At 48.8% G+C, this 25,914-nt stretch overlaps 1 protein-coding gene across 1 annotated transcript in view; it reads left to right on the forward strand.

Annotated features, from left to right (window-relative positions):
* The window catches only part of MAP3K9 (mitogen-activated protein kinase kinase kinase 9), a 74,856-nt gene extending 50,475 nt beyond the window's left edge, over window positions 1–24,381 (forward strand). The window contains exons 4-11 of the mRNA XM_047079420.1: window positions 7,220–7,368; window positions 8,244–8,419; window positions 12,514–12,754; window positions 14,423–14,545; window positions 15,941–16,094; window positions 19,907–20,019; window positions 21,002–21,805; window positions 23,127–24,381. Coding sequence (XP_046935376.1) covers window positions 7,220–7,368; window positions 8,244–8,419; window positions 12,514–12,754; window positions 14,423–14,545; window positions 15,941–16,094; window positions 19,907–20,019; window positions 21,002–21,805; window positions 23,127–23,611 — 2,245 coding nt within the window. The 3' untranslated portion in view covers window positions 23,612–24,381. The remainder of the gene's footprint in view (window positions 1–7,219; window positions 7,369–8,243; window positions 8,420–12,513; window positions 12,755–14,422; window positions 14,546–15,940; window positions 16,095–19,906; window positions 20,020–21,001; window positions 21,806–23,126) is intronic.
* Window positions 24,382–25,914: the final 1,533 nt, after the last annotated feature.

Below are 25,914 nucleotides of genomic sequence, written 5' to 3' on the forward strand. Positions count from 1 at the left end.
TTATTTTGGCCATTCTGTGTGCCTTGCGTTTCCAAATGAATTTTAGGAGCACTTTATCAATTTCTCCAAAATAGGCAGCTGAGATTTTGATGGGAATTGTGTTAAACCTGTAGGTCACTTTGGGAACTGTTGTCATCTTAACAACATTAAGTCTTCCAATCCATGAACATGAGATATATTCCTATTTACGTAGACCTTTTCTAATTTCTTTTAGTGATGTTTTGTAGCTTCTGTATATTGCATCGTATATCCCCAAGCATTAATTATAGGGTGAAGTGACTATCATGCAGAAAAGAGTTTTCTTCCCTTAAAGTATCTGGCCAGATTTCATCAGTGTGAACTGTGTAGTGATATTCCAATGTTTTTGACCTACAGAAACAGCAATTTCATAGGCTTCAATCTAACGCTTTCATTACTTGACTATAGGCTAAATGAGAATAGCTAATATATTAATTAGGCTAAGCTGCTATTACAAAGAGACCTATAGATGCAGTGGCTTAAATAAAGTAGTACTCAAAGAGTAGTCCAGCCAGTCCAGGCTGTGGGGTAGCTGTGCCCCGTGAGATCCTTCAGAAACCCAGGTTCTTTCTAGGGTCCCTCAGTGCATTGTTCTTATCTAAATGGTTACATCTAAGTGACTGTTGCTTCCACGTTGTATTTTGCAGAAACAGAGAAAGAGAGCTTATCCATGACAAGCAGGTTGTCTTTAATTTGGAGACAACCCGGAAGTTGTCACACCCGGCTCCAAAAGAGGGAGACAGATGTAGGCTCTAGCTGGGTAACTGTGTGTCCAGCTAAAACTCTTATGATGGAAGAAGGGGAGAGTGGATTTGGGGGACAATCAGCTACTTGCCACACTCAACTTGATCTTACCCTTTCTTCATAGGAAACCATGACTTCTCAGTAACATTACTGTTTTCTACTTCCTGTATTCCTGCTAGGCTTCTTCTCCAGCCTGACCCTGAAATTGTGCAGATTTTATTACCACAGACGCCAAAAGTTTCTGTCGCTATACTGATTTGGACAGAGTTGCTGCAGGTATGCAGGCACATTCTTAGTGGGAAGCGAAAGCCCCAATATCTAATGTAAGGTCTTTTCATGGTGACAGAAGTGGCCGGCAAGGAAGAGCAAGGCCATTGTAGAAGTTTGTCCATCATGGAAGGAACAGGGCAGGACCATTCATCTTTTACCCAAAGTGTCCTTGTTCTAAGGCTAACCTCCAGGTCTTGCCTTTCAACCACAGATCCTGAAAGCAGGCTTGAGGAGCCTTTGGTGAATCATCTGATGAAGTTATTCTGCTCTCTGAAGGGAATGGCTTGGAGGTAAACTCCAAATCAGTAGCACTTTGGATGAGGTGGCTTGGAAATGGTCATGTGGTCTGCTCTGCCACTAGGTCTTTAGTTTAGAGTTGTTCCCAGGACTTCAGCTTCCTGACTCATCTCGGTCGAGGAATGTGGTTTGAAGACATAATTCACTGTGCTCCCTCCAGCTGTCTTAGCTTCCGCACTGCAGTATTCCCTGCAAGGAACAATGTATTGGAACCCCTTAGATGGGCCTTTACTCCTTGAGCCTACTTACCTAAGTGGCTCCAAATGATCTCAAACCTTTGTCCGAGGAAAACTTGTGCCCATTGCTGTATGTACAATATGCATACACTGGTGACAGTATTTGCTACCCACACAAATGCTTATGAGCTAGGCTCTATGCTAAATACTGTACCCCATTAAAAAAAACTTTTAATGTTTTATTCTTTCTTTGAGAGAAAGAGTGCAAGTAGGGGAGGGGCAGAGGGAAGGGGAGACACAGAATCCGAAGCAGGCTCCAGGCTCTGAGCTGTCAGCGCGGAGCCGGACATGGGGCTCGAACTCACGAACCACGAGATCATGACCTGAACCAAAGTTGGACGTTCAACCTACTGAGCCACCCAGGCACCCCACTATACCTCTATTTTATCTCGTTTTATTCCTCACAAGAATCCCCAAAAGTAGAGGATATTATTTCCATTTGACAGATAAGGTAACCGAGGCTTAGATGGTTTAAGTCATTTGTCTAAGTTCATCCAGGTGGTAGAGACAAAGCTGTGGTTAGAATCAGAGCAGTGCCTGGGTGACTCAGTTAAGTGTCCAACTCTTGATCTCAAGGTTGTGAGTTCAAGCCCCATGCTGGGCTCTGCACTGGGTGTGAAGCCTAGTTTAAAAAAAAAAAAAAAGGAACTAAATATGTGTCTCTTAAAACTTTGTGGTGTAGCCATATTGCCATCTGTATACCCTTGTGCCTGCATTTCGGGCAGCTTCTTCTGGGATGATTGGCCCACTAGGCCTGGGGCTCAGCAGGATGTCCCAGAGAGGGCCCACACATGCCCAGGAGCTTGGACAACGTTTGTTCACAAATCGACTTGTAACTCATTTACTCATTCAGGAAATGTTTCTGGAATATTTACTGTGTGCCAGGTACTGGGCAGAGCCTGTGTCCGTCCTCTACCCCTCGTGGAATTCCTCAAGGTCTGGGGCCTCTGGGCCTCTTCTATTGCTGTGTGCCGAGGGCCAGCTGAGTTTGTCTTACTGCTTTTCGAGTGTAGGTCTCTGGGTCTCTTCCACATGCTGTGATGGAGGGTATGATGATCACGGCCCAGATCCTCGACTTCATGTGTTTCCTGATGTGCTTGGATTAGACCGCCTTAGGAGGAGTAATTGACAAAACCTTTCCCTTTGGTTGTGTGTGCACAGAGTGCAGTGGTTAGTGGTCTCCTATAATGACTTCTTGCCTGGTGTGGGGGGAATGGAGTGGAGGCATTTTAAGTTTTCAGAATTATAGAACTTGGAGCGCCTGGGTGGCTCAGTGGGTTAAGCGTCTGATGCTTGGTTTCAGCTCAGGTCACGATCTCATCGTGTGTGGTTTCGAGCCCTGCGTCGGGCTCTGTGCTGACAGCATGGAACCTGCTTGGGATTCTCTGTCTCCCTCTCTCTCTGCCCCTACTGGCTCTCTCTCAAAATAAATAAATAAATAAACATTAAAATAAAATTATAGAAGTAAAATGTGTTCACCATAGGAAAAAAAATTAGAAAATATGGGTAAACAAAAAGAAAAAAAAAGGGAAAAAGAAATCACCCATTACTCACTTCTAAAGATAACTTCCGTTAATATTTTGGTGCATTTATTTCTGTTCCTGTGCTCATCTACTCGTCCCTTAAAATGAGATCATTCTGTTTTGTAAGCTGCTTTTGAATATAATACAGGGGCACCTCTGTTGGGTGTCTGACCGGCTCGGGTCATGGTCTTACAGTTTGTGGGTTCGAGTTCTGCATCGGGCTCTGTGCTGACAGCTCAGCTTCAGATTCTGTGTCTCCTTCTCTCTCTTTGCCCCTCTCCTGCTTGTCTGTCTCTCTCTCTCTTAAAAAAAATAATAATAATGTAATATAGCATGCGCATATTACCATATCAGTAAATATTTACCATGTCAATGTATTCATCTATATATTACATATATAGTAACAAATAGATCATCATTTTGAATGAGGTCTGGTTAACAACAACAACAAGAACAGTTTTGTGTTACTTCACAATTTACAGAGTGCTTTCATATGTGGTAGTTCAACTATCTTCACCAACAATTATTAAATAGCATGGTTTCTGGAATGTGGGGTCGCAGCCAATTACCAAGTGCAGAAGCCCATTCAAGGAACACCCTCTCCTATCAGGATGTGTGTCTTAGAGACAACATAGGTTAATAAGAAAAATAGTCCTGGTCCAGCTGAGGTGTGGATTTGCTGTGCCTTTGGTTGGGTTGCTATCTACTCTGATGCTTTTCCTCACTTTGAGAACACAGAACGCCCCTCCCTGACCTGTGACCCCACCAAATGGTGGAAGGCATTACCATACCTCTGGAGGTGGTTAATCATTGACACAGGGTGCATTCCCCAAGGTTTGCAAGGACGTCTGGGAAATCACTGACAGCACTGTGGGAATGGGCGGCTCCCCGTTGGGGGAGGGACTGAGGCAGAGTTTTAGCTGAGCTGGTACCTCCAGGCCGCTTGTACAAGGTCTTGAAAGGGCCTGTTGACCTTCTCTCAACCTTGGGAGGGCATCAGAGTGGGTCAAACCTGAGGTAAACCATGTGGGCTTCTCCTGCCCACCTCTCCCGGGGGCTCAGACACATCTAATGTGTCATTCTTTAGTTCCTTTCTTGGACTCTATTCCTGCCAAAGGAATGCCAAGTCTTCATTTACATCACCACCTTCTGTTACAGAAATAAAAGGAACATTGGCAGAGGAGAACTAACTGGTTCAGTCATCCCCAGGAATGCTTCTTCCCTGATTGCTGTCATCCCTCAGCAAGGCTCTCGGCCGACACTGCAGTCTCGCCCTAAATCCCACCAGAGGCTTTCTTGTTTCAGGACCTTCCCAAGGGGAAGCACACCGTGTTTACTAGCTGTAGAGGGTAGCTTCCGGAGAAGCAGTAGTTACTGTTACGTATTCTTTGCAGTTACTCTGTGCGGTGGGAATTGGCTGTCTTTGTTGCACAAGTGAGGAAACTGAGGTTTGGACAGGTAAGCTTCCTTTCCCACGGCCCCACCGCTGTAAGTGGTGAAGCAGACACATTTGACTCAAGTCTGTCTGAATCTTCCTTGGGCAGCATTCGACCCGTTTCTCCTAGTTGTGGGGCATTTCACATGGAACAAAATGTGGTGGAACAAAGAAACAAGCCAGGTGAGAGCAGGGCTGCCCTCGTCGAAACTGAGAGAGACGGAGTCCCTGGCTCCACCCTCTTCGAGGTGGCCCGAGGCATCTCCATGGGTCACCTAGGACTCAGCACTAAAAGCGTCACAGAGTAGATGCGAGGACACAAATAGGACCCATGTTTAGATCTTTGAAATCCTCTACTGTCTTTCCAGGTAGTTAGGGCTCAGACACCAGGAGGGGGGTTCTTTGGGACCTTGGGTTTTTGTTCCCCAGAGTGGAGGTTGGCAGTGATGCCAGGAGCAGACAACTGAAGCTGAGGGTCACCGTAGCCTAGGAGTCTAGTCCGCAGTGCGGACAGTTCTTAGAGGTCACTTGGTAGCAGCTGCCCAGCACGACTGCTGTCTGGATGAGTCACAGTAAAGATTTGGCAGGAAGAATAACAGTGCTATTCTGGGAATTCAGGGCTTACTCCAGGGCGCCCAGTGCAGCCTGCGGGACTGTCTATCCATACAGTGCTTCCTACCAGCTCACTCACTAGACGAGGCCTTCTGTGTACGAGGCCCTGAGAAAGCAAAGGTTAAACGACCATCCCTGCTCTCGCAGGGCCCATTGGCTGGCAGACAAACAACCACAGTCCACGGCAGCCCAGACAAGGGTGAAGTAACACTGGCAGCATCAGGGAAGGCTTCCTAAAGTGTCCATTGTTGCCATCAGCCTCAGACTAAAAGCCAACCCTGTCAAGACAAGACCTGTAACTGTCTACCAGGCTTTTTGTGGTTGTTGAGATACATAAAGAAAGTGATGGTATTTGGAGGGCGCACTGGGGGAACGCCGTTGTCCAAGGAGACTGGCCAGGCCACTCTGGAGGACCGTCTGCGGGGATCTTCTGGGATGCCCTGGTGCATTGGTTGGCACATTGCTCTCCTTTGGAGCCATGCCAGGTCACCTGGGATTCTTTGAGGGCAAGCCTTCGCTTTGTATATGCCGATCCCTGTCTTCTTTTGCCTAGCAGTCCGGGCTGAGCTGTCTCCTGGACCCATTCTGGTCTGGTTTAGGTGGCCAGGGGCCCATCATTGTCTCTTTGTGCACTCATAATATGTCTGTTGTGACCCACTCTGTGTGCTAATTGACGTCTTTTCTGTTCCTGTTGGTAGTCTCTTTGTAGATAAGATCTGTGTCTTGTATCCCAGTGGCCTGCAGTGAGCTTGATGCACAATAAATCTTTAGTAGATGTTTAAAACGAATGAATAAAGGGTGGAGCATTTGAATTTGAAAGGCAATTATAGTTCACCAAGCAGAGAAATGGTACAAGGAGATTCTAGAGAGAAGAAATTGAGAGTTGGTCCAGGGCCCACCATGACTTATTCCACGTATGCCCTTAATATATGCTGCTAAACTTACCTGAACCTCGCTTTCCTCATCTGCAAAATGGTGATAATATTTATCTTGCAGGTTCGTGGTAAGGATTTAAGATGATGTTTATAAAGGTCTTAGCATCTTGCGCATACAAAGTACCATGATGAAATATTAGGCTGTTTTCCAATTAATCTCTATGCCCAGCATGGGGCTCGAACTCACGACTCCGAGATCAAGAGTCGCACACTTTCCCACCTGAGCTATGTTTTGTTTGAAAATAACATGACTTTGTTGGTTATAAACTACCGATGAGTATTTTTAAAAATTTGAGGCTTGTGTTAAAAATATGAGGAGAGCTACTCTTTACTGTTCGTGGCCTTATGGTGCTTGTCCTGAAAGGATTGTTATTCCTGGAAGGATTGAACCCTACATGATTTTGCCTCTTTCTGACTGTGAATTCATAGAATAATTATTCCGCTAAATTCTGTGCTCCCCATTCTCTGACTCACAGGACATGTGAAAAGAAATTCTTCATGTGGCTTTGAAAGGTGGAGAGGAAACTGAAGTCCTTACAGCTGACACACTGCTCTGTTGTCCCCATGTCGGCCACGCTTGTGCAACTTTCCCCTTGGAATTAGACAGAGTCTCTGTTAAGTGATCAGCGGCAGGAATCTATCCAACCTAATGGGCATTTAAAGAAATCTGTTACAGGAGCAAAATCTGTTCTAGGTGGTCAGGTCTCTGCTTTTGTAAAGCCAAAGAAATATATCTGTGGCTAACGCTGAAGTTTTCTTAAAACAGACAAAAAATGTATTCTTGGGAGGCTGCCTCTTCTTCCAGAGTGTTACGTTATGGATAACAGCAGAATAGCTGTGGCTGGCCGGCACGGATTTAAACCCTTAGAGTGGCTCAGTGAATCTCACGGCAGCCTTGTGAGACTGGCCGTGTTGTTTGCACTTTACAGATGAGGAATCTGAGGAACAAGCCTTCGAAATCAAGTGTGCCTGACTCCAAAGCTTTTGCTTTTAGTGGGTTGGCCTCGTGGTCTCCTGGTCTGTATTCCATTGGTGCGTCTGCTTTGTTGGTGTCCCTCCGTCCCAGAAAGAGTGTGGGCAGCTCAGAAAGGTCTCATGAGCCCTGTCGGTGAGACTGCCTTGTGGCTTCTGTCTTCTTCCCCTGTTCAGCTACGGGGTGCTGCTTTGGGAGCTCCTGACTGGCGAGGTGCCCTTCCGAGGAATCGATGGCTTAGCTGTAGCTTATGGAGTGGCCATGAACAAGCTCGCTCTTCCCATTCCTTCTACGTGCCCAGAACCTTTTGCCAAACTCATGGAAGGTAAGTGACCCCTGGCTGGAACAAAACTGGAGAAAGTTTACCTTTCGGCAGCCCTTGGGTACGTTGCGGACAATTCTGCTGGATCGGTTACTGAAAGAGGAGGTGAAGCATTGGTCACTCACAGAGGAATCCTGTGGGTGGTTGGAAGACCTGCTTGAAGATATGTCAACACCCTGCCTCGCTGATGTCACAGATGTCCCTTCTGTCCATCTACAGTGACTGTAGAGCTTGGCTCAGTAACTAAAGCCTGCTATCCAGGGCTTTAGCATTTTATTACTTAATAAAAAATGAGCGTATTACACATAGAAGCAAAGAACATCGGAGAAGAAAGGAACTCTAGAAGTCATCTGGTCAGACCCTAAGTGAGAAACCCAAAGCTGAGAGAGGCAAGGTGCACTCCATTAGCTAGTGTCTGAGCTGAGAGTAGGTAGAGTTCACTTTTCCTGCTGCCCAGCCTGGTGCCTTTTATCCTTGCCTTATCATCATCCCATAGAGGTGGGCAAGGCTGGCTCATTTATTTGTGGGAGATTGAGGCCCCAAGTCTCGTGACCCACTGTCAAGACTGGAATCGTGTAGGAACATGAGAAGTCATGGCTGTTGAACTTCACGCAGGCAGAGTCTCTGGACTTGCTTTTCTTATGCTAACTCAACAGAGTCAGATGGGGGCGGCCGCATTATATTTCCCCATTCAGTCTTTATAATATTGAGGGTGGGCAGCTTGTTTTATTTCCCCAGCCCTATTTGTGGTTACCTACCCAGTGTTTCAGTTTCTGGAGGGAAAACTATTTCTGGTAAGTGAGGTCCCATAATATTCTAAGTCTTAATGCTTGTCTCTGTCCATTCATGCTTTCTGTCCGCTCACGTGTTCCGTGCAGACTGCTGGAATCCCGACCCTCACTCACGACCATCTTTCACAAATATCCTGGACCAGCTAACTACCATAGAGGAGTCTGGTTTCTTTGAAATGCCCAAGGACTCCTTCCACTGCCTGCAGGATGACTGGAAACATGAGATTCAGGAGATGTTTGACCAACTCAGGGCCAAAGAAAAGGTAAATAAAACAAGAAAAAGCCATGCATTGAATCAGTGGACCTTCCCCACTGGGGCCTCTGGACAAATTCCGACACAACCACCTTCCTGCTTGGTCTGTGGTAACAGAGCAGCTTTTTTCTTCCCGGCTTTACATGGAGAGAGTTCTCCAGGCCTTAGGTATGCCCTGAAATAGTATAGACGTTTTCTTTCTTTCCGGGATATGGCAGGAACAAGTAAGGGAGTCATGATCCAAAGCTCTTCTTACGGAGTATCTATTTCATTGTCCAAACCAGAGGAAGAGCACCACTGGGTAAGTACCAGCAGAAAGTATGAGAAAGTTCTAGAAATGTTTCTTGGTTCTGTAGTGGACTTCTGGGGCTGGGGGGTTAACTTGTTACAGGGATGCTTCAACACTGAGCACAGGTATCAGGATCAGAAATAGTGATGGGCTAAAAATACTATTGGTATTTTGCGTGTTTTTATGAAAAGGGCTCAAGCCCAAACTGACTGAGGAGTTCAGATATTCTTAGCTTACTAAAGATCTACCTTTTTGTTTTGGTGTCCATTCCCTATGTGGCTCCTCTCTTTGCCCTTCATGCCTGGTTAGCAGCCAGTATCCACAGAGGTGAAGCTTAACACCAGCACCTATGTTGCTTCTACTACAGGGGCCAGGCTGGACCTAAGGGCTATAGCTGCGGGCATAAGCGGCGTCCGTGTGTCTCTTGGTTAATTTCTGTTTTCCCTTCCCATTCCCCATTATGGGCATTTGGGAAGCAATTTAATATAATAACAGTAGCTAAAATTGTGTATGTCTTTCAAGTTCTTTCACTTGAAATGTCTGATGATAAAAGAACCTTGTATCATTTTTATCTTGGGGGGGGGGTGGGTTATGGCCCTTGCCCCCAGCATGTAGGGCAGGTATTATCTTTTTCATCTCAAGGCTGAGGGTCAGTGACTTGTCTAAAGTCACACAGCCAGTATAGTGAGAGGCAGAATCTTGAACCTGGATCTTCTGATTCCAAAACCTTTTTCTCTCCAATATCATTGTTGTTTCCCTAAACAAATGACTTAAAAATCATTTCTGGAGCTGATGTGAAGAAATTAAACTCTTTTTTTTTTTTTTTTAATGCCATATAGTAGTCCTAAACCTGGTACTATTTGGCAAGTCAGTGAGCATTCTGCAGGGGAATGGAGTGAGTCTATGACATCTTTTGTGACCTGGGGGGTGGGGGGAATCTGACACTGACCTTGGAGCAGAGTAATTAATCGAGTTTGTTCCTGTTACTAATGCTATTCCAACTAGAAGAAACCTAGAGTTGCTGGTTCTTTTTAGACTGTTGAATCATTTGACTCTTGGTTTTCTTTCTTTTGATTGATGAAATTATAAGGGTACTAGCCACTAAGAAGAATGAAACTTGGATTTTGTCAGTAAATATTTACTAGGAAAAGCCAAACCCATTCTCATAACAGCTAACATTCGTAGAGCATGTTCCCTGTGCCATGCTCTAAGTAATTAATATGAATTCTTATGTAATCTTACACAATAAGATAATAATTGTCTTACGTACCATGTGCTGTCAGTGCTGTTAACTCCATATTGCATATGATGCCCATGGTAATTCACTCCAGGCCACTATTCAGCCAGTTTGTTCCAGAGTCCTTGCTCTTTTTTCTTTTTCTTTTTTAAGTTTATTTTGAGAGAGAGAGAGAGAGAGAGAGCATGTCCACAAGTGGGGAAGGGGCAGAGAGAGAGGGAGAGAGAGAATCCCAAGTAGGCTCCACACTGTCAGTGCAGAGCCCGACGCGGGGCTCCAACTTAAGAACCGTGAGAACATGACCGGAGCCCAAGTCAAGAGTCAGATGCTTAACCGACTGAGCCACTCAGGTGCCCCCAGAGCCCTTGCTATGATGCCTATCCATTATAAGGCTTGTAATTGGGCAAGTGAGGGTGAGATGGATAATGAGCTTTCTCTCTGGAGAGATTCCTACTAAATCATTGTATGCAGATAATGTGATTTGCATACTAGAAGACTGATCCCCAAATAGGCGTTTCACAAGCAGGAGACTCACATGTTTGAGTCTTCCAGATATATGGTGCCATTGGCAAGTACTCCACAAATGTCCTGGTTTCCCATATGATTCAGCTCATTCTCAGCGTGTCTCAACTTGACAGCTTCCACATATAGTGACAATGGATTTGTCTCTGGACTGGGGTCTGACTTCCCACAAAAGAGGGGGCTACAACACAAACCATCCCCTAGACAAGAGCGCACAGGAGAAGATGACTTAGGAAAGCTGAAAATCAGCTTGAACTTTTTAACTTTCCCATCTAGCAGTGAAATCAACCAACCAGGAATGATTTTTCTCAATCTTCCGTGTGTGTGTGTTCTCCTGATGGTGAAAACAAAGTACTGGGATAAGGAGAGCCAAGGTTTTGGGGGGAGCATACAACAGTTGCTTATTTCATTAAAGAAGGAGAAGTCCAAAAGTTCAGGCTCATCTCTCAGACACTTTGGATGAATCTGGGTTCCCGTAAAGGCGTGTATTTATAAAATTGAATTCTGTCTCCCCCTCCTTTCTCATTCACGCGTTGACACTGAGCACCTATCATGTACAAGACAGTTTTCAAGGTGCTAATCCTTTTCTCACTTCTGCCTTTTCTATAACATTTATTATCAATTTTGATACTCTCTTGAGAGTAGAGGGCAAGTTGAGTGAAAGTTCCTAAATGTCAGAATATTTTATTCCCCTCAGGTCTCTGTTCTCTCTTTGTTCTCTACCCACTGCTCAGCTTTGCCAATATGTGTTCACAAACTTTTTTCCTAGCTCTAGGCTCCCTTTCTACAGTCCAGAATGACTTCTTACAGTGGAGCATTCCATGGAGAAATTGTAGCTTTCGACCACAGAAGTGTTGCTCTGACTACTTTATTGAAGAAATGCCCATTTTTTTTTTTAGGTTTGACTACATCATGCCCCCTCACTTCAGTCTTACGCCCTGGGTAACCAGTGCTAACAGTTTAGATGCCAGATTTGACAATTGTATGTACATGTTCTGTTCTCATTCCTGTTTCCTCTCCTAATACCTAATACCACCTCCCCTTCCCCCCGACCCCCCATCTCAGGAACTTCATAAATTCATGCAGAAGGAAAAAGGGGAAGCAGGCAAGAGGGCTTGCCCATCTACTAGGGCAGTGGTACTAGAGCAAGCGCCTGGCAAAGACTTTGGGAAATGTTTTCTCTTCTCTTCTGTGCTGTCGTGGTCCTTCCACAGCAAATGGTTGTCCTTTGAGATAAGAGGAGAGTTCAAACCACATGCCTCAGTAGAGTCACTCACCAACTGAACAGAGGTTTAGAAGACTCCCTTTTTTGAACAATCACTCTGGAAATATATTTTTATTTGAGTGTTAGGTGATGCCTGGAGGGTAATTCATTTCTAGGGGGGGCACATTTTAAGCTAGATCACATTTAGTTTTCTCCGGTTTAAGAAACGTCCCTTATATAAGGGGGAAAAAAATTAAAATAGAACCAAGTCTGTGAATTTTTTTTAAATGTTTTTATTTATTTTTGAGACAGAGAGAGAGAGCATGAGCAGGGGAGGGAGGGGCAGAGAGAGAGGGAGACACAGAATTTGAAGCAGGCTCCAAGCTGTCAGCACAGAGCCTGACGCGGGGCTCGAACTCACCGACTGTGAGATCGTGACCTGAGCTGAAGTAGGACACTTAACCGACGGAGCCACCCAGGCGCTCCCCAAGTCTGTAAAATTTAATGACAGGATTATATTTTCTACCCAACCCCCCCCCCATTTTTTTCCAATCACAGGCAATTTTTATCAGTAATCAGGGAGCACCTGGGAACTACCAGCTCCTGTCTCCAGGGCTGCGGTAGCCGTGTCCTCAGTGTGGCCGTGCCCAGCTTTCCCGTCCCCAGCGTCCGGCGTGGTCAGGTGTCCGTTTACCAGCTACCTGTGAGGCCCGCATCTCCTCCTGGGACCGGGGGTATGGGCATCACAGGAGCGCTGTCCAGGTTTCCGGGAAGCACTGGCCCTTGGGGGCCCTCGGCCTCCACCCCTGCACTGAACACCCCGTCTTCTCCCCGCTGCGTCTGCCGCTGCAGGAGCTCCGCACCTGGGAGGAGGAGCTGACGCGGGCCGCGCTCCAGCAGAAGACGCAGGAGGAGCTGCTGCGGCGCCGCGAGCAGGAGCTGGCCGAGCGGGAGATCGACATCCTAGAGCGGGAGCTCAACATCATCATCCACCAGCTGTGCCAGGAGAAGCCCCGGGTGAAGAAACGCAAGGGCAAGTTCAGGAAGAGCCGGCTGAAGCTCAAGGATGGGAACCGCATCAGCCTTCCTTCCGGTCAGCGGCGGGGCTGGGGGCGGCTGGGGGGGTAGGGAGCAGGGCAGCCTGCTGCAGGGGGCCCGGGGGGGCGGCCGGGGACGGGGCTCTGGGGCTCAGAACGGAGCAGGTTGGACGTGGCCCGTTCCGCTCACCGGAAAGACTGGCCTGCGGAAAAGCTACCCGGCTCCGGGGGAGTTTTTGAGGGTGACTGAACACAGGGTGTGAAGGAAGACCGACTGGTGGCTGGTGGACCTGACAGGCGGGCACGGTCCAGACTGACAGTCGCGTGGTGGCTCACATAGACACGTCTCACATGAGGCAAGCCCGGTGAGGAGGCCCAGAGCTGCAGGGGCAGATTCCGGGGCATGAGTATGCCAGAGACGAGAGAACGCCGTGCTCTGCAGAATAACTTATCTCTGGCTTTCTTTAAATAATTAGTTGTGTGTGAGCAGTGGAGATCAGGATTAATGTGTAAGAATTTGATTTATGCACAACCTTTCAGAAGCACATTGGGTGAATAAAGGCACATCTGGAGTACGTCCAGGCTTGGGGAAATGCAAAGTAAAAGGAATCTGTGAAGTAGAATCTTTGTGGGGTGTAGTGTACCCGTGGAGGGAGGTGAGTGTGTGTTTATGTAGATAAAAAAAACTTCGTTGTAGTCTAAGTTTATCAGGTCTGGGAAGCAAACCTATAGAAGTGTAAGGAACCAAGGGAAAAGGGCGGAATAGGAACAATAGCCAATGATTGTAAGCGCTGGTGGCTTCGGTACAGACAAGGGAATCCATTCAGTGAAATTCCCTGACTTTGTTTGTGGGACATGTTTACTGGTGTCCATGTTGCACATTTTTTCTGGCCAGGCAACAGGGAGTCTTTGAGTCCCTCTCGAACGTGTTGTGTGTGGTGCCGCGCTGCTGCCGTGTGCTGGGGAAGGCTCATAGGAAAACAGCAGCTCCCACCTTCCGGGACACTGCATCTTGTGGGGAGACCTAGGTGTGAACACTCAGCTGTTCACGCTTCTCAAGACATGAGGACACTGGAACTTAGAAATCCAGAGCTGCGAGTTTTACGTTCTTCATGCTCTGCCATAAGTGCCTCTGGAAGACGTCGCAGTCTGGACCATTAGCCCCATTGCCCTCACTTTCCTAGGTTCCCACCAAGTATTAGTCCTAATTACTCTGCCCTGCCTGCACTCAATGAGAAACATCAGTCTCCCTGCTTTGGTCCCTAAGAAAAGGGGCCATGTACTAATAGATTGTAAGTAACAGAATTGTTTTTATTTATTTTGAGCTGAAATCAAGAGTGGGACACTTAATCGACTGAGCCACCCGGGCACCCCAAGAAAAAGAATTTTAAGTTAGATTTCCTAGAATACGCAACAAGTCTCACGTCTTAAACAACTATTGTAAATCTGTGTATATAAGATTCGCTTAGACAGTGAATTTTCCTTCTCCTCATATGTTGGTCCTGCTGCCCTGCCTTCTTTGGGGAGAAAGAGAACATTTCCTAGGTGAACAAGTTGCTTCTTGGGAAACTGGGGCCTGTCCTTCAAGCCCAGGACATGTCACTTTTCTCATAGGAACTAGATTATGGGAAAATGCGTCTAGCAGGGATGCATTCACTTTTCTCATAGGAACTAGAGTATGGGAAAATGCTAATGCACACACATGTCTGTGTTTCCCCAAGCAGATTTCCAGCACAAGTTCACGGTTCAGGCCTCCCCCACCATGGATAAAAGGAAGAGTCTCACCAACAGCCGCTCCAGTCCTCCTGCGAGCCCCACCATCATTCCTCGCCTTCGAGCCATCCAGTGTGAGACTGTTTCCCAAATTAGCTGGGGCCAGAACACACCGGGGGCACCTGTCCCCTGCTCTGTCCAGCCACCGACTGGCCCAGGCTTGCTCCATCCATAACTTCTGCCACCTCTCCTCGACAATGTGTATATACATGCACATATGTACGCAAACCCGTAGCCCTCCTTCTTGTCTCTCTCCATTAGCTTTACTACTGCCTCCTCTACCTTTTACTCTTAGATCCCAGCAAAGGGGGTTGTGGGTATCGACAGGATCCTTAGTGAACTACAAAGCAATTTGGAAACTGGTGTGTGATATAGATACCCTGGTACCTGGCCTGGGTTGCTTGGTACCCTGGCCTACGGACCTTGTGCACTCTCCGCATGTTTGGGGCATCACTGTTTTTCTTTTGTTCATGCTTCCCAGGGAAGGGTGTTTTCAAAGTGTAGTTCCTAAGAAAACTCGCCAAAGACTTTGTGATAGGCCAAATTGGGACCGATTTTATTTTCACCACCGTGTTGACTGAAAAGAATTTACACACACACACGTGTGTGTGTGTGTGTGTGTGTGTGTGTGTGTGTGTGTGTACATGAACAAAGTAGTTCCCCTAACTTAAAGATAGAGATTTCATTTTTTTTAAAAGCCCTAGATTTCTGGCTATCCTTGAAAAATCGGTTCGTATCAGTGGATTCCCTTTTTCATGTGGCCGCAGTTGGCTAGAACCAATGGCAGTTTCCTTATGCACCGTATTTTGCCTCAGTCCCCTCAGCTCCCTATTTTTTGGTGTCTGGAATCATTCACTCATGTATGATGTAAGCCTCTGAAGCATTTGGGTTTCAGCCCTTGTTATAAGGTAGCAATGTCAGAAGAATGTTCCTCCTCTCTTATCTAGTATATTTCTCTAGGCCTGTTCCCTCCCCTTCCCCTACTCCTGACTTCCTTCTCCATAGTCTTAAGTTCCTCATTATCTTTCTTTCTTACCTACAATTCCTTTCTGCACTTCCAAGTCTTCCTTACCCCCTTATATTTTTTCTCTCCTTCCTAACTCCTCACCCACTGCCCCTCCCCGTCCAGTCCCACCCAACAAAACCAAGTTCTTTAAGTCAGATCTGTTTGGAACTCTGCCGTCTGGCTGGCCTGAGCTCCAGCTTTGCATTGGACTTACGAGAATCTGGGCAGTTTTTCCATGTTTGGTACTTTGCGAGTGCTCAGTGATTGGTGGCTGAGGACTTGAAGGCTCCACTTGGGCACAGAGTTTTTGAGGAGGTGTGACTTCTTCCCTGTAACTCCGTGCGTGTGTGTCCACGTGCGCATGTGTCTGTGTCTGTCTGGTGAGGTAGAGGCTAGTTTTGGGGCGGGGGGGGGCCCTGTCTATCTTTCTTTCCAGATCCCATCCAACTTTTGTTATTCACAGTGACACCAGGTGAAAGCAGCAAAACCTGGGGCCGGAACTCAGTCGTCCCCAAAGAAGAAGGGGAGGAGGAGGAGAAGAGGGCCCCCAAGAAGAAAGGACGGACGTGGGGGCCAAGTACACTTGGTCAGAAGGAGCTTGCCTCGGGAGACGAAGGGTAAGAGCCAGAATGTAAGAGATTCTTCCCACTTAAAGATGGGTATACCCTTTTAAAACTATGATATGAAACACCGTCTCCTCTGTTGTGTTTCATTGCTTTCTGAGAAATTACAAGCTTCAGTTTTCCAATGTCCTCATTTCCTGAACCTCCTAGGACAGGGCTCAGCATACGTTTTCTGTAAAGGGTCAGATAATAAATATTTTAGGCTTTGTGGGTCACATCCTCTCTTTTGCAATTACTCACCTCCTGTGTTGTAGTGCAAAGGCAGCCATAGACCATGGGCACTTTGTAAATGAATGAGCGTGGCTATGTTGATTCAGTAAAACTTTACGAAGGTAGGTGGTGGACAGGATTTAGGCCCCTCGTTGTAGTTTGCCGACACCTACAGGTGTCTGACTCAGAGTTGCAGGTACATTAAGCATGAACCAAATGTGATGAGTTCAGCCAGGTGTCCTACTTGTACCCGGCTCTTCCCTTAAAACATCCGCTCAGAGCCAAGAGAAGGAAGAGCAAGGCTTACAGGCCTCTCTTGACTTGGAGGCTTATCCCGAAGCAAGGGCAGGTGGAATGACCCAGCCCTGGTAGCCATGTGACCCCAGGGCCAACCGGAGCTTCTCTTAAGCCCCACCTCATTGCTACACGGACAGGTGTGAGCACGTCCTCTGAGCGAAGCAGGGGACCCGGCTTCGTGCCCTGGATGTGCTTGTGTTCTTACAAGTTAAATTCTCTCAAGTCCCGGTTCTTCGTAGGCCAGTCGCTCACCGTGTAGTGGTGGCGAGCATAACCCCTGACCCCAGGCTGCCTGGGCGTGAATCCTGGCTCCGCCATGCCTCACCGTGTGGCCTTGTGTTTCCTCATCTGTAAATCGGCGGTTATACCAGTACCCATCTCCCGGGGTTGATGTGAGGATTAAATAAGTCCATTTTGGGAAGTGCATACAAGATTAGCTGGCTCATAGGAAGCATTTGTAATACCTGCTGTGATGGTTCTTCCCTGCTCCTGGTGCATTTTCTATTTCGTACCTTCTTCTTGGTGTTAGAGGCTAGAATCCTGTTTTTTGACTTTTCTGAGCCTGTGAGAATAGGCAGTAATCCCCTTCACCCTTTTCAGAGACTTTCCTGAACTTGTGCCCGAACCTGTAAGTGGCCTTGGTATTCCTTCGAATACTAAGAAGATTTCATGTCCAAAATCTGTTCTCTCATGTCAGATCTGAGCTGAGAACGAAAATAGCAATTTGATTCAAAAAGGATTGACTCCGAAGCCAGGCTTTAGAAATCACAAATACCTTGGAATAGAAAATTTAGGTACATAGGGTGAACTGCCTGAGCTCTGTGAGGGCTCGATGATGGTCCTCTAGGAATGGTGAATTGCTCTGCTGTGCTAGGTCCTGTAGAGGCAGGATCTCCCTCAGTTTGGATTCCTTCGAGCCCTGGGGTAGAGTAGGGTTAGGATGGGTCTGAAAGTCAGTCACGCTGAATCCCTGGGTGTTTCTGACATTTCAGTAGCTTCTCTGGTTCTGCTTCATTTATAGATGTTTTTCGTCTTGTTTAGTAAATTAACTTTGGTTCATGTTTCAAAATATTAACTTTGAATTTTCTTCCTCCTTGCATAGATGTGTCCTCAAAACTACTGAAGCATTTCATAGAGGTGGGGGAGGGGAGGGGCAGAGAGAAGGAGAGACAGAATCCCAAGCAGGCTCTGCACTGTCAGCATAGAGCCCAATGTGGGACTCGAACTCAAAAACTGTGAGATCATGACCTGAGCCAAAATCAAGAGTCAGACGCTTAACTGACTGAGCCACCCAGGCGCCCCAAAATATGACTTGAATTTTTTATGATTCTCCATTCCTGTTGAAGAAATAAAGTATATTCTGTTCATTCTCGAGTAAAGGCTTCTTTAACGTCAGAAATTTTGGGAGCCTCTGTTTGATAATATTTCTAATTTTAGCCCCTATCAACGGAAGAAAATAATCCCTAACAACAAAAAGCTATATTGAATTCAGTAATGTTAAGTGACTATACATCCTTTAAAAAACGAGTACATATCTATAGGAAACGTATGCACTTGCTTGTAGATAGCTTGGGTATCTGTGGGTTCACGCGGCCTCTGCAGTTATGCTGTGGCTGCTCAAGGACCTTTGTCCCACAGATTGGGAGGTCCTGGGTCTCCTTGTTAGGATTCCTTCATCACGTGGGCTTTGCTTACCGGGCCAGAGGAGGGCAGCTACCAATGTAGCTAGAGTCAAGCCTTGAGGGCTCCCATGTGGGAGATACTGAATTGGATGTACCCACTGTCACCTACTACTGATTTTCTTTATTCATTGAAGATCCCCTCAGAGACGTGAGAAAGCTAATGGTTTAAGTACCCCATCAGAGTCTCCACATTTCCACCTGGGGTGAGTCTAATCTTCACCCTTTCATCAAATGTGTTCGTAATAGTCCCCTTCCATTTCCTTGTCCTCACAGCACATCCAGTAGAATCAAACCTCATTATTGCCAAGGCTATGCTGATTTTTTTCCTTTAAAGCAGTACCATCGTGCACCCTGGGAAATTCCTGTGTTGGTCTGACTTTCCCTCTCCTCACTTCTCTGACCATTCCCGTTGTGGATATTCTCCTGGCACCCTTAGTTTTAGGGGGCAGTACATGACTATTTATGCTTTGAACTTTAGCACTGGCTTTGACTTTGCTAATCTGGATTCCCCTTGAACTCAGGGCTGGAGGTGATGTTATAAGATCATCAGCTAAAAGTCCCAGGCTGTGGGTTTGGTTCGCATGCTTATCTCTGGCTGTTTATTTTGGTTGAAACCAATGGTGGCCGGAATATACTTGAATTCACTGGTGTTTCTGACAGCACTTGAAATAGAGATCTGAAGTGAGGGGAAAAGTTGGTCCCTCTCTCTCCCTCAAGATGGACCGGGAAGAGTGGGCTTTAGCTGAACAGCTTTTCCTGGCCCTAAAATGAGAGCCACCTCTGGTTATAATCCTGGTATGTCCAAGGCAGCCATAACCCACGGAGTCCTCAGCCTTCTCTCTTCGTTGTCCATTAGAGAAAAGACCAGTGCTTCTGGGCCTCTGATTCCCCCATCGTAAAGGGGGTTGATGGGGTGCCCCGTCAGGATCCTCAGAGTTACTGGCTGGCAGGTGTGAGCTCATCACAGGGACTTGAAAGCAAGCTCCTGCCCTTTTCCTCTTCATTCCCAGACAAACCAGGGGCTCGAGTGAAGCATTATGTACTACCCACATAGGTCTGTCCCAAAGTGCACTGCTTTGGTGCAGCTTTGTTGGCTGATTTTTGTTTTTGAAAAGTGGATGGCTTGGAAAGTTGCCTAAGCATGCCGTGAGCTTGGAAGGAGAAGTTGAGAAATGGCCCATCCCTGCTAGCTCATCTGCCCAGGGCTCGCCTGGGATCACAAGGCTTCGAATTTGCAGTGTCTCTGATGTCAGCAGTGTGCTGGACACAGTGTCCTGGAGTGATCGTCTCTGCCTTAAGGTGGGCTCAGGCAAGACCCTGGCCAGTGCTGGGCAGTCCTCATTCTTCCTGTCTTCTTGCCGGCCTGCCTGCTAGATCTTTCCACAGCTCCGTAGCAGCATGTGAAGGGGTGGGTTCATGGCCCTGCTTTTCTTTTCCTGGAGCATGTGCACTTCTGTTTGTGACACGAGGGGACCCAGTAATGTTCGTTACCCCGAGGCTCTTGGGCTTTGGTGGAATTAAGCACACAGAAAGAGACGTTTCCATGGGCCCCTGGAGGTGAGGGTGGAGTAAGGGAAGTCACCAGTTCTAACAGTTCCCCCATTTCCTCCTATTTAGCCTCAAGTCCCTGGTAGATGGATATAAACAGTGGTCGTCCAGTGCTCCCAACCTGGGGAAGGGCCCGAGGAGTAGCCCAGCCCTGCCAGGGTTCACCAGCCTTATGGAGATGGGTAAGCATGGCCCTTGTCCTGACTGTCCCTGTTCCCTCAGGGAACTTCTGGCCAAGCTTCTGGGAGTGTTTGAGGACCCCTAGTACCACCTCATGGGAATTGTCTCCTCTTTGACCCAACTCCTGGGCCCTCACCCTATTCTCTCTTCATTGGCTCTACTCCCATTGCATCAAACCTTCCCAAATCACAGTTTGTTCCCACTGCTGCCATGGAGCCTGCCCTTGGCCTCCTATCCCAGGGCGCCGGTTGTAGTCTCCTTAGGGCAGTGCAGAGGGTGAGGACTTGAATCAGGCGCTTCCATCTGCTTGGGTCTCTTTCCTTTGTATTTTAACGTGGGGAGTCTGCAAGACAGGAGATGGTGGTGGAAGACACTGTGGTCTTTCTCTAAGGAAGCTTTCTAGTTGCCTGTGATTGCTGAATGGGTAAGGTCTTCTCCAGGCTCCCTCTCTCTCTCAGATAGGATGTCCTCTTCTCTCTGAAGATTTTCAAGTCTTAGTAGGTCAGTCTACAGCGTAGATGGGCCTTCACCCATGTAGAGGATTCCAGTCCGTTGCGGGACACTGGTCTTGAGACCGGCCTCTAGGCCATTGTTGTAGAAATTCAAGGTCCCTTCCAGTTTTAAGGTGCGAAAAAGTTAGGGATGTTTCTGTTCTACCCACTATTCTAGGAAACTCACACAGTGTACCTCTTTTGTTGAGGATCCCAATGCAAGAAGTAGGAAATTAGCAGATTTGTCTGCACACAGGAAAATAGGCTCTGGAATGGAGAGTGATTGCCTCATACTGGCCACGGTTGAGTGTGGAGGGGTAAAGCCCTGTGGGTTCAATGCCCAGTCCTTATCCTGCCTGTGAGACTGTTTGACCCTTGCACTCCTGAAAATCCACCAGGAGGCCCAGGGTTGGGGAGAAGGATGAGATTCTTACTCTTGCTGCCTCATTCCCGTTTCCTGTCCCCCACACCCTGCCATTTTTGTCATCTCCAGAGGATGAGGACAGCGAAGGCCCCAGGAGTGGGGAGAGTCGTCTACAGCATTCACCCAACCAGTCCTACCTCTGTATCCCGTTCCCTCGAGGAGAGGATGGGGAGGGCCCCTCCAGTGATGGAGTCCACGAGGAGCCCACCCCAGTCAATTCAGCCACCAGTACCCCTCAGCTGACGCCAACTAACAGCCTCAAGCGGGGTGGCACCCACCACCGCCGTTGTGAGGTGGCTCTGCTTGGCTGTGGGGCTGTTCTCGCGGCCACAGGCCTGGGCTTTGACCTGCTTGAAGCTGGCAAGTGCCAGCTGCTTCCCCCAGAGGAGCCTGAGCCACCAGCCCGGGAGGAGAAGAAGAGGCGTGAGGGTCTTTTCCAGAGGGCCAGCCGTCCTCGTCGGAGCACCAGCCCCCCATCCCGGAAGCTCTTCAAGAAGGAGGAGCCCATGCTGTTGCTAGGAGACCCCTCTGCCTCCCTCACGCTGCTTTCTCTCTCCTCCATCTCCGAGTGCAACTCCACCCGCTCCCTGCTGCGTTCCGACAGTGACGAGATCGTGGTGTACGAGATGCCCATCAGTCCGGTTGAAGCCCCACCCCTGACCCCTTGCACCCACAACCCCTTGGTCAACGTCCGAGTGGAACGCTTCAAGCGAGACCCTAACCAATCCCTGACTCCTACCCATGTCACCCTTACGGCCCCCACGCAGCCCAGCGGTCACCGGCGGACTCCTTCTGACGGGGCCCTCAAGCCAGCGGCTCTCTTAGCCAGCAGGAGCCCCTCCAGCAATGGGTTGAGCCCCAGCCCAGGAACAGGTGAGTCCTGTCCTCCTTTTCTCTTTCCTGCTCTTGGGCCTCCCGGGTGTGGCAAGATTGGAGTGAATGGCAAAATTAGAATGACAGTTCCTCCTCTGACTCGGCCCACCAGGACGTGCTGCCCTGGGGTTGGAGAGATGTCCAGGCCCGACTGATTTCTCTCTGCCCTGTGCCTCGGCAGGGGGCTTCCCTGAGGAGTGAAGGCAGACCGCAGGTTCTGGGAAGAATCGGACCCAGGGCTCCTGTAGGATGTTCAGGCCCTGGGTCTTGGAGGGCACAGTGCAGTGCCTTCAGGGCATAGGAGGGGCAGGAGCCGAGCTGTGCTCGTTCCCTGAAGTGGAGACAAAAGTTACCAGAAGGAATGCTACACTCATACAGGAGGGGTATTTGTGCCACGTAGCTGGGCTCTTGCCTGTGATTACAGCTTAGTACAGACCTACTCGTGGGCAAGCTTCCTCCCATGCATCCTGCCTGTATCGCTCATCCCTTGTTCGTGCCTGACTCCAAATCCAGATACATTCCTGTGCCTGTGCCTGTGCATGAGCTCGCCTTCCCTGTCTGACGCTGGGCCACCTGGGTGTCCACATCCCTGTCTTTTCCTGCCACTGTCACTTGCTCCCTAGAAGACCGAAACCTGACTTTGCAACCCCTCTCACCCAGTAGGAGAGGAGATGGCGACTGGGATTTCAGGGAGATTTTGAGTGTAAATGACAATTGTATTTTCCCTTTCGGCTTTAGATTTTGTATTGTACTCAGGTATGTGTCCTCTTTGGGAAGAGACCTTATGACTCATCTTCAGATTTTTGAGACCTAGATTTGTTCTGGCCTCACATGTTTATTAAATGGATGAACTGGAAATAAACAGACACTTCCTTACGTCAGGGGTCAGCAAACTTTCTCGGTAAAGGGCCAGATAGTAAATATTTTAAGCTTTTGGGGTCGTACGGTCTCCGTTGTAATTACTCAACACTGCTGCTGTCGTGGGAGAACAAGCCGTAGGTGCGGCTGTGTTACAATAAAACTTGTTTTGCAGACCACAGGGTGGCCCATGGATCATAGGGTTTTCATTATGGATGTGACCCCCGTATGTCCTCTTCTTATTTTATTATCGGAGACAGTGATCATGGCCTTCTAGTTCACTGTTGTATCCCCAGTGCCTCCCAGCACACTCCACTGCACGTAGTAGGTGCTGCTTAAAGATTTGTTGCTCGTGTTATTCCAGGTGAATAGGGATGTGGCAGGTATGGGGAGGGAGCAGTGTCTATCTGGTCTAGAAATGTGTGCCATCACCTGATGCCTCTCCCTCTGTCTCTTTGCCCAGGAATGTTGAAAACCCCCAGCCCCAGCCGAGACCCAGGTGAATTCCCCCGTCTCCCTGACCCCAATGTGGTCTTTCCCCCAACCCCAAGGCGCTGGAACACACAGCAGGATTCTACCCTGGAGAGACCCAAGACCCTGGAGTTTCTGCCTCGGCCACGTCCTTCTGCCAACCGGCAACGGCTGGACCCTTGGTGGTTTGTGTCCCCCAGCCATGCCCGTAGCGCCTCCCCAGCCAACAGCTCCAGCACGGAGACACCCAGCAACCTGGACTCCTGCTTCGCTAGCAGCAGCAGCACTGTGGATGAGCGGCCCGGACTCCCGGCCCTGCTCCCGTTCCAAGCGGGGCCGCTGCCCCCTGCTGAGCGGACGCTTCTGGACCTGGACGCAGAGGGCCAGAGTCAGGACAGCACCGTGCCGCTGTGCAGAGCCGAACTGAACACACACAGGCCCGCCCCTTATGAAATTCAGCAAGAGTTCTGGTCTTAACACGAAAAGGGTTGGGGGCGGGCAAGGGGGAAGCAGGAGGAGATGGGGGGAGCTGGCTGGCACAGCCCTTTCTCGGAGTTGGACCCCCTGAAATCCAGCCCTACTTCTTGCACTGATAATGCACTTTGAAGGTGGAAGGGATGGAAGCAGGGCCACTTCAGAGGGTCCCCTGCCCTGTAGGGCCTTTCTACCCATGTCCACTGGAAGGGGCTGCGGCCATCAGCTCTGGCTGTGTAGGGGAGGGCGGGGTGCGTGCATGTCCCCCACCCTCCACAGTCTTCCTCGCCTTTACGGTGACTCTGCAGGGTCACTCAGCCAAATCTGTCTGCTGCCCCCTCTCCTCAGCCCCCTGGGTAAGCCTGGAGCCTGTCCCGGAGTCCTTTTGTTAGCCCTGAGTTCAGCCTTCCCAAACACCAGTATTGGATGATCTGTGATTGATTTTGCTCCTCTTCCACATTCTTCCCCAGCACCCATGAATCAGAGTCTCATCTGGTGTGAGATAACACGCTTTTGTGTGCCCTAAGCCCTTACGTGCCCGCTGGAGGACTGAAGGCAAGGTGCCCCAGTGTGGGACGTAGGAGTTGAGGGACCTGGTACTTACCCGCCTGCCCTTCCAGGTGCCCCGCTTATTTATTTGAGCCCCACAAGGGTAAGGGGACCTGGGGGGAGGAGAGGGAATTAGGAAAAACAGAGTCGAGTGGCAGCAAAGAGGGTAACAGAGTCTGCCCTTGTTCCTTTCGGAAACACACAAATAAAGGCAGAAACCAGCACCTGTTGATGGCATCCATCTCCTACCCGGGGTCTGGATGTGGCCAGACCAGTTTCCGATACAAACATGCTCATCCCAGGGATAGTTTCTTGGGAGACTCACTCACTGGTGCCAGTTCTGAAGCCAGAGACAAAGTTCCTGTGTTGGTCCGTTATGTTGTTCTGGTCGTTATGTGTTATGCCCTTCCCTGGATCTTTCCTCCAATCCCTGGAGCCAGTGGATTATGTGTTTGGTTGGTAGATATCTCTGCACTGCACCAAAATAGCATATTGGTGGTGGGGGGGTGGGAGGGTCCCGGACACTGGGAGCTGGAACTGTGGGGATTTCTTCTCAGCCACACCATCCATTACGGGATGCCCTTGAAGTAAAACGGAGCCATTAGTGGTACCTTCCACACACGGATATGGTGAGGCGATGATGTTCGTGGGGTGCTTAGTGAGCCACTGATATACAGGAACCTTTGAGCCCCAGGCACTGCAGACTGACCGAGGGCTCATGCCTCTGGGCACAGGTGGCCCCTGATGCTGGGCTCTGGACCCTGAGCTGGGTAGGAAGGAGAGCAGAGGCCAACCCTGACTTTTCTGGAATCTGTTTCCTTAACTGGAATGTTGAGCTGCTTGTGGAGCTTCCTCCTGTGTGCCTGTACCATTTCCACTTCCCCTGGGGCCTCCCGTGTCAAGTGTGAGCGGTTGCCTTTGTGCAGGACACACACGTAAACTTGATTGGGAGCAGAGCCTTGGGTCATGCTCCTCTCCCCTCCAGACTCTCCAAATGTGGCTTCCCTGTCTCTTATCATGGAATATTTCCTTGGAGACGTTGGCGGACCGCCTGCAGGTTCCCTGCATTTGCTGCCCGCCTGCCAGAAGGAGGAAAGCAGTGAAGCTGGCACAGATGATGAGTTTGGTCACCGCTCTGTCTCTCTGTCACTATGATCAAGTCCCAACCCGGGAATGAGGAAAGGGGTGACCTTGGTTTTCGAATGGCTCCCGGTTTTATGAGCTCGCTGGCACTTTGGTTCAAGGGCCCCCCCTCATCTTGGGTGGGAGGCACTCAGTTTTGTTGCCCATGGTGTCTCATCTCTCTCCTCTTTTTTCAGTGAAGGCTGTAGAGATTTTTTTTTTTTTTGCCTCCGTCCCCTCACCCCTTGGCTGGGGTGGGGGGGGGGGAGGAGTTGTGGAATGTGAATCCTATTAACAGTTCCAGCCAACCGAGGGACTCCTCTTCATTCTTGATTGGGGAGGGGGCCACAGATGGTGGGTTCTGGGCCCTTCCCTGGACTCTCCATAGCCCCAGTTCCTAAGTCTCTAATGTGTCTATAAGCCCTTGGTTCCACTAAATGGCCCTTTGGCGGGGCGCAGCACACAGCATAATCCAAACCTTGCTGGCTCTGGACAGTGCTCTGTGCTGTGAGGCAATTGACCGTTTTCTACTTTTTGTTGTTAGGTTGCAGCCATCTTTTGGGGAAGTGGTAGTATAACTGATGTAATGGGCACGGAGTGGTGGCCACTTGCCATTGAGTAAGAGGCTGAACCCA

The sequence above is a fragment of the Lynx rufus genome, unplaced genomic scaffold (genome assembly GCF_022079265.1).
Source record: "Lynx rufus isolate CCGP_SWC_20201006 ecotype Redwood Valley unplaced genomic scaffold, mLynRuf1.p SCAF_17, whole genome shotgun sequence".
Classification (NCBI taxonomy): Eukaryota; Metazoa; Chordata; class Mammalia; order Carnivora; family Felidae; genus Lynx; species Lynx rufus.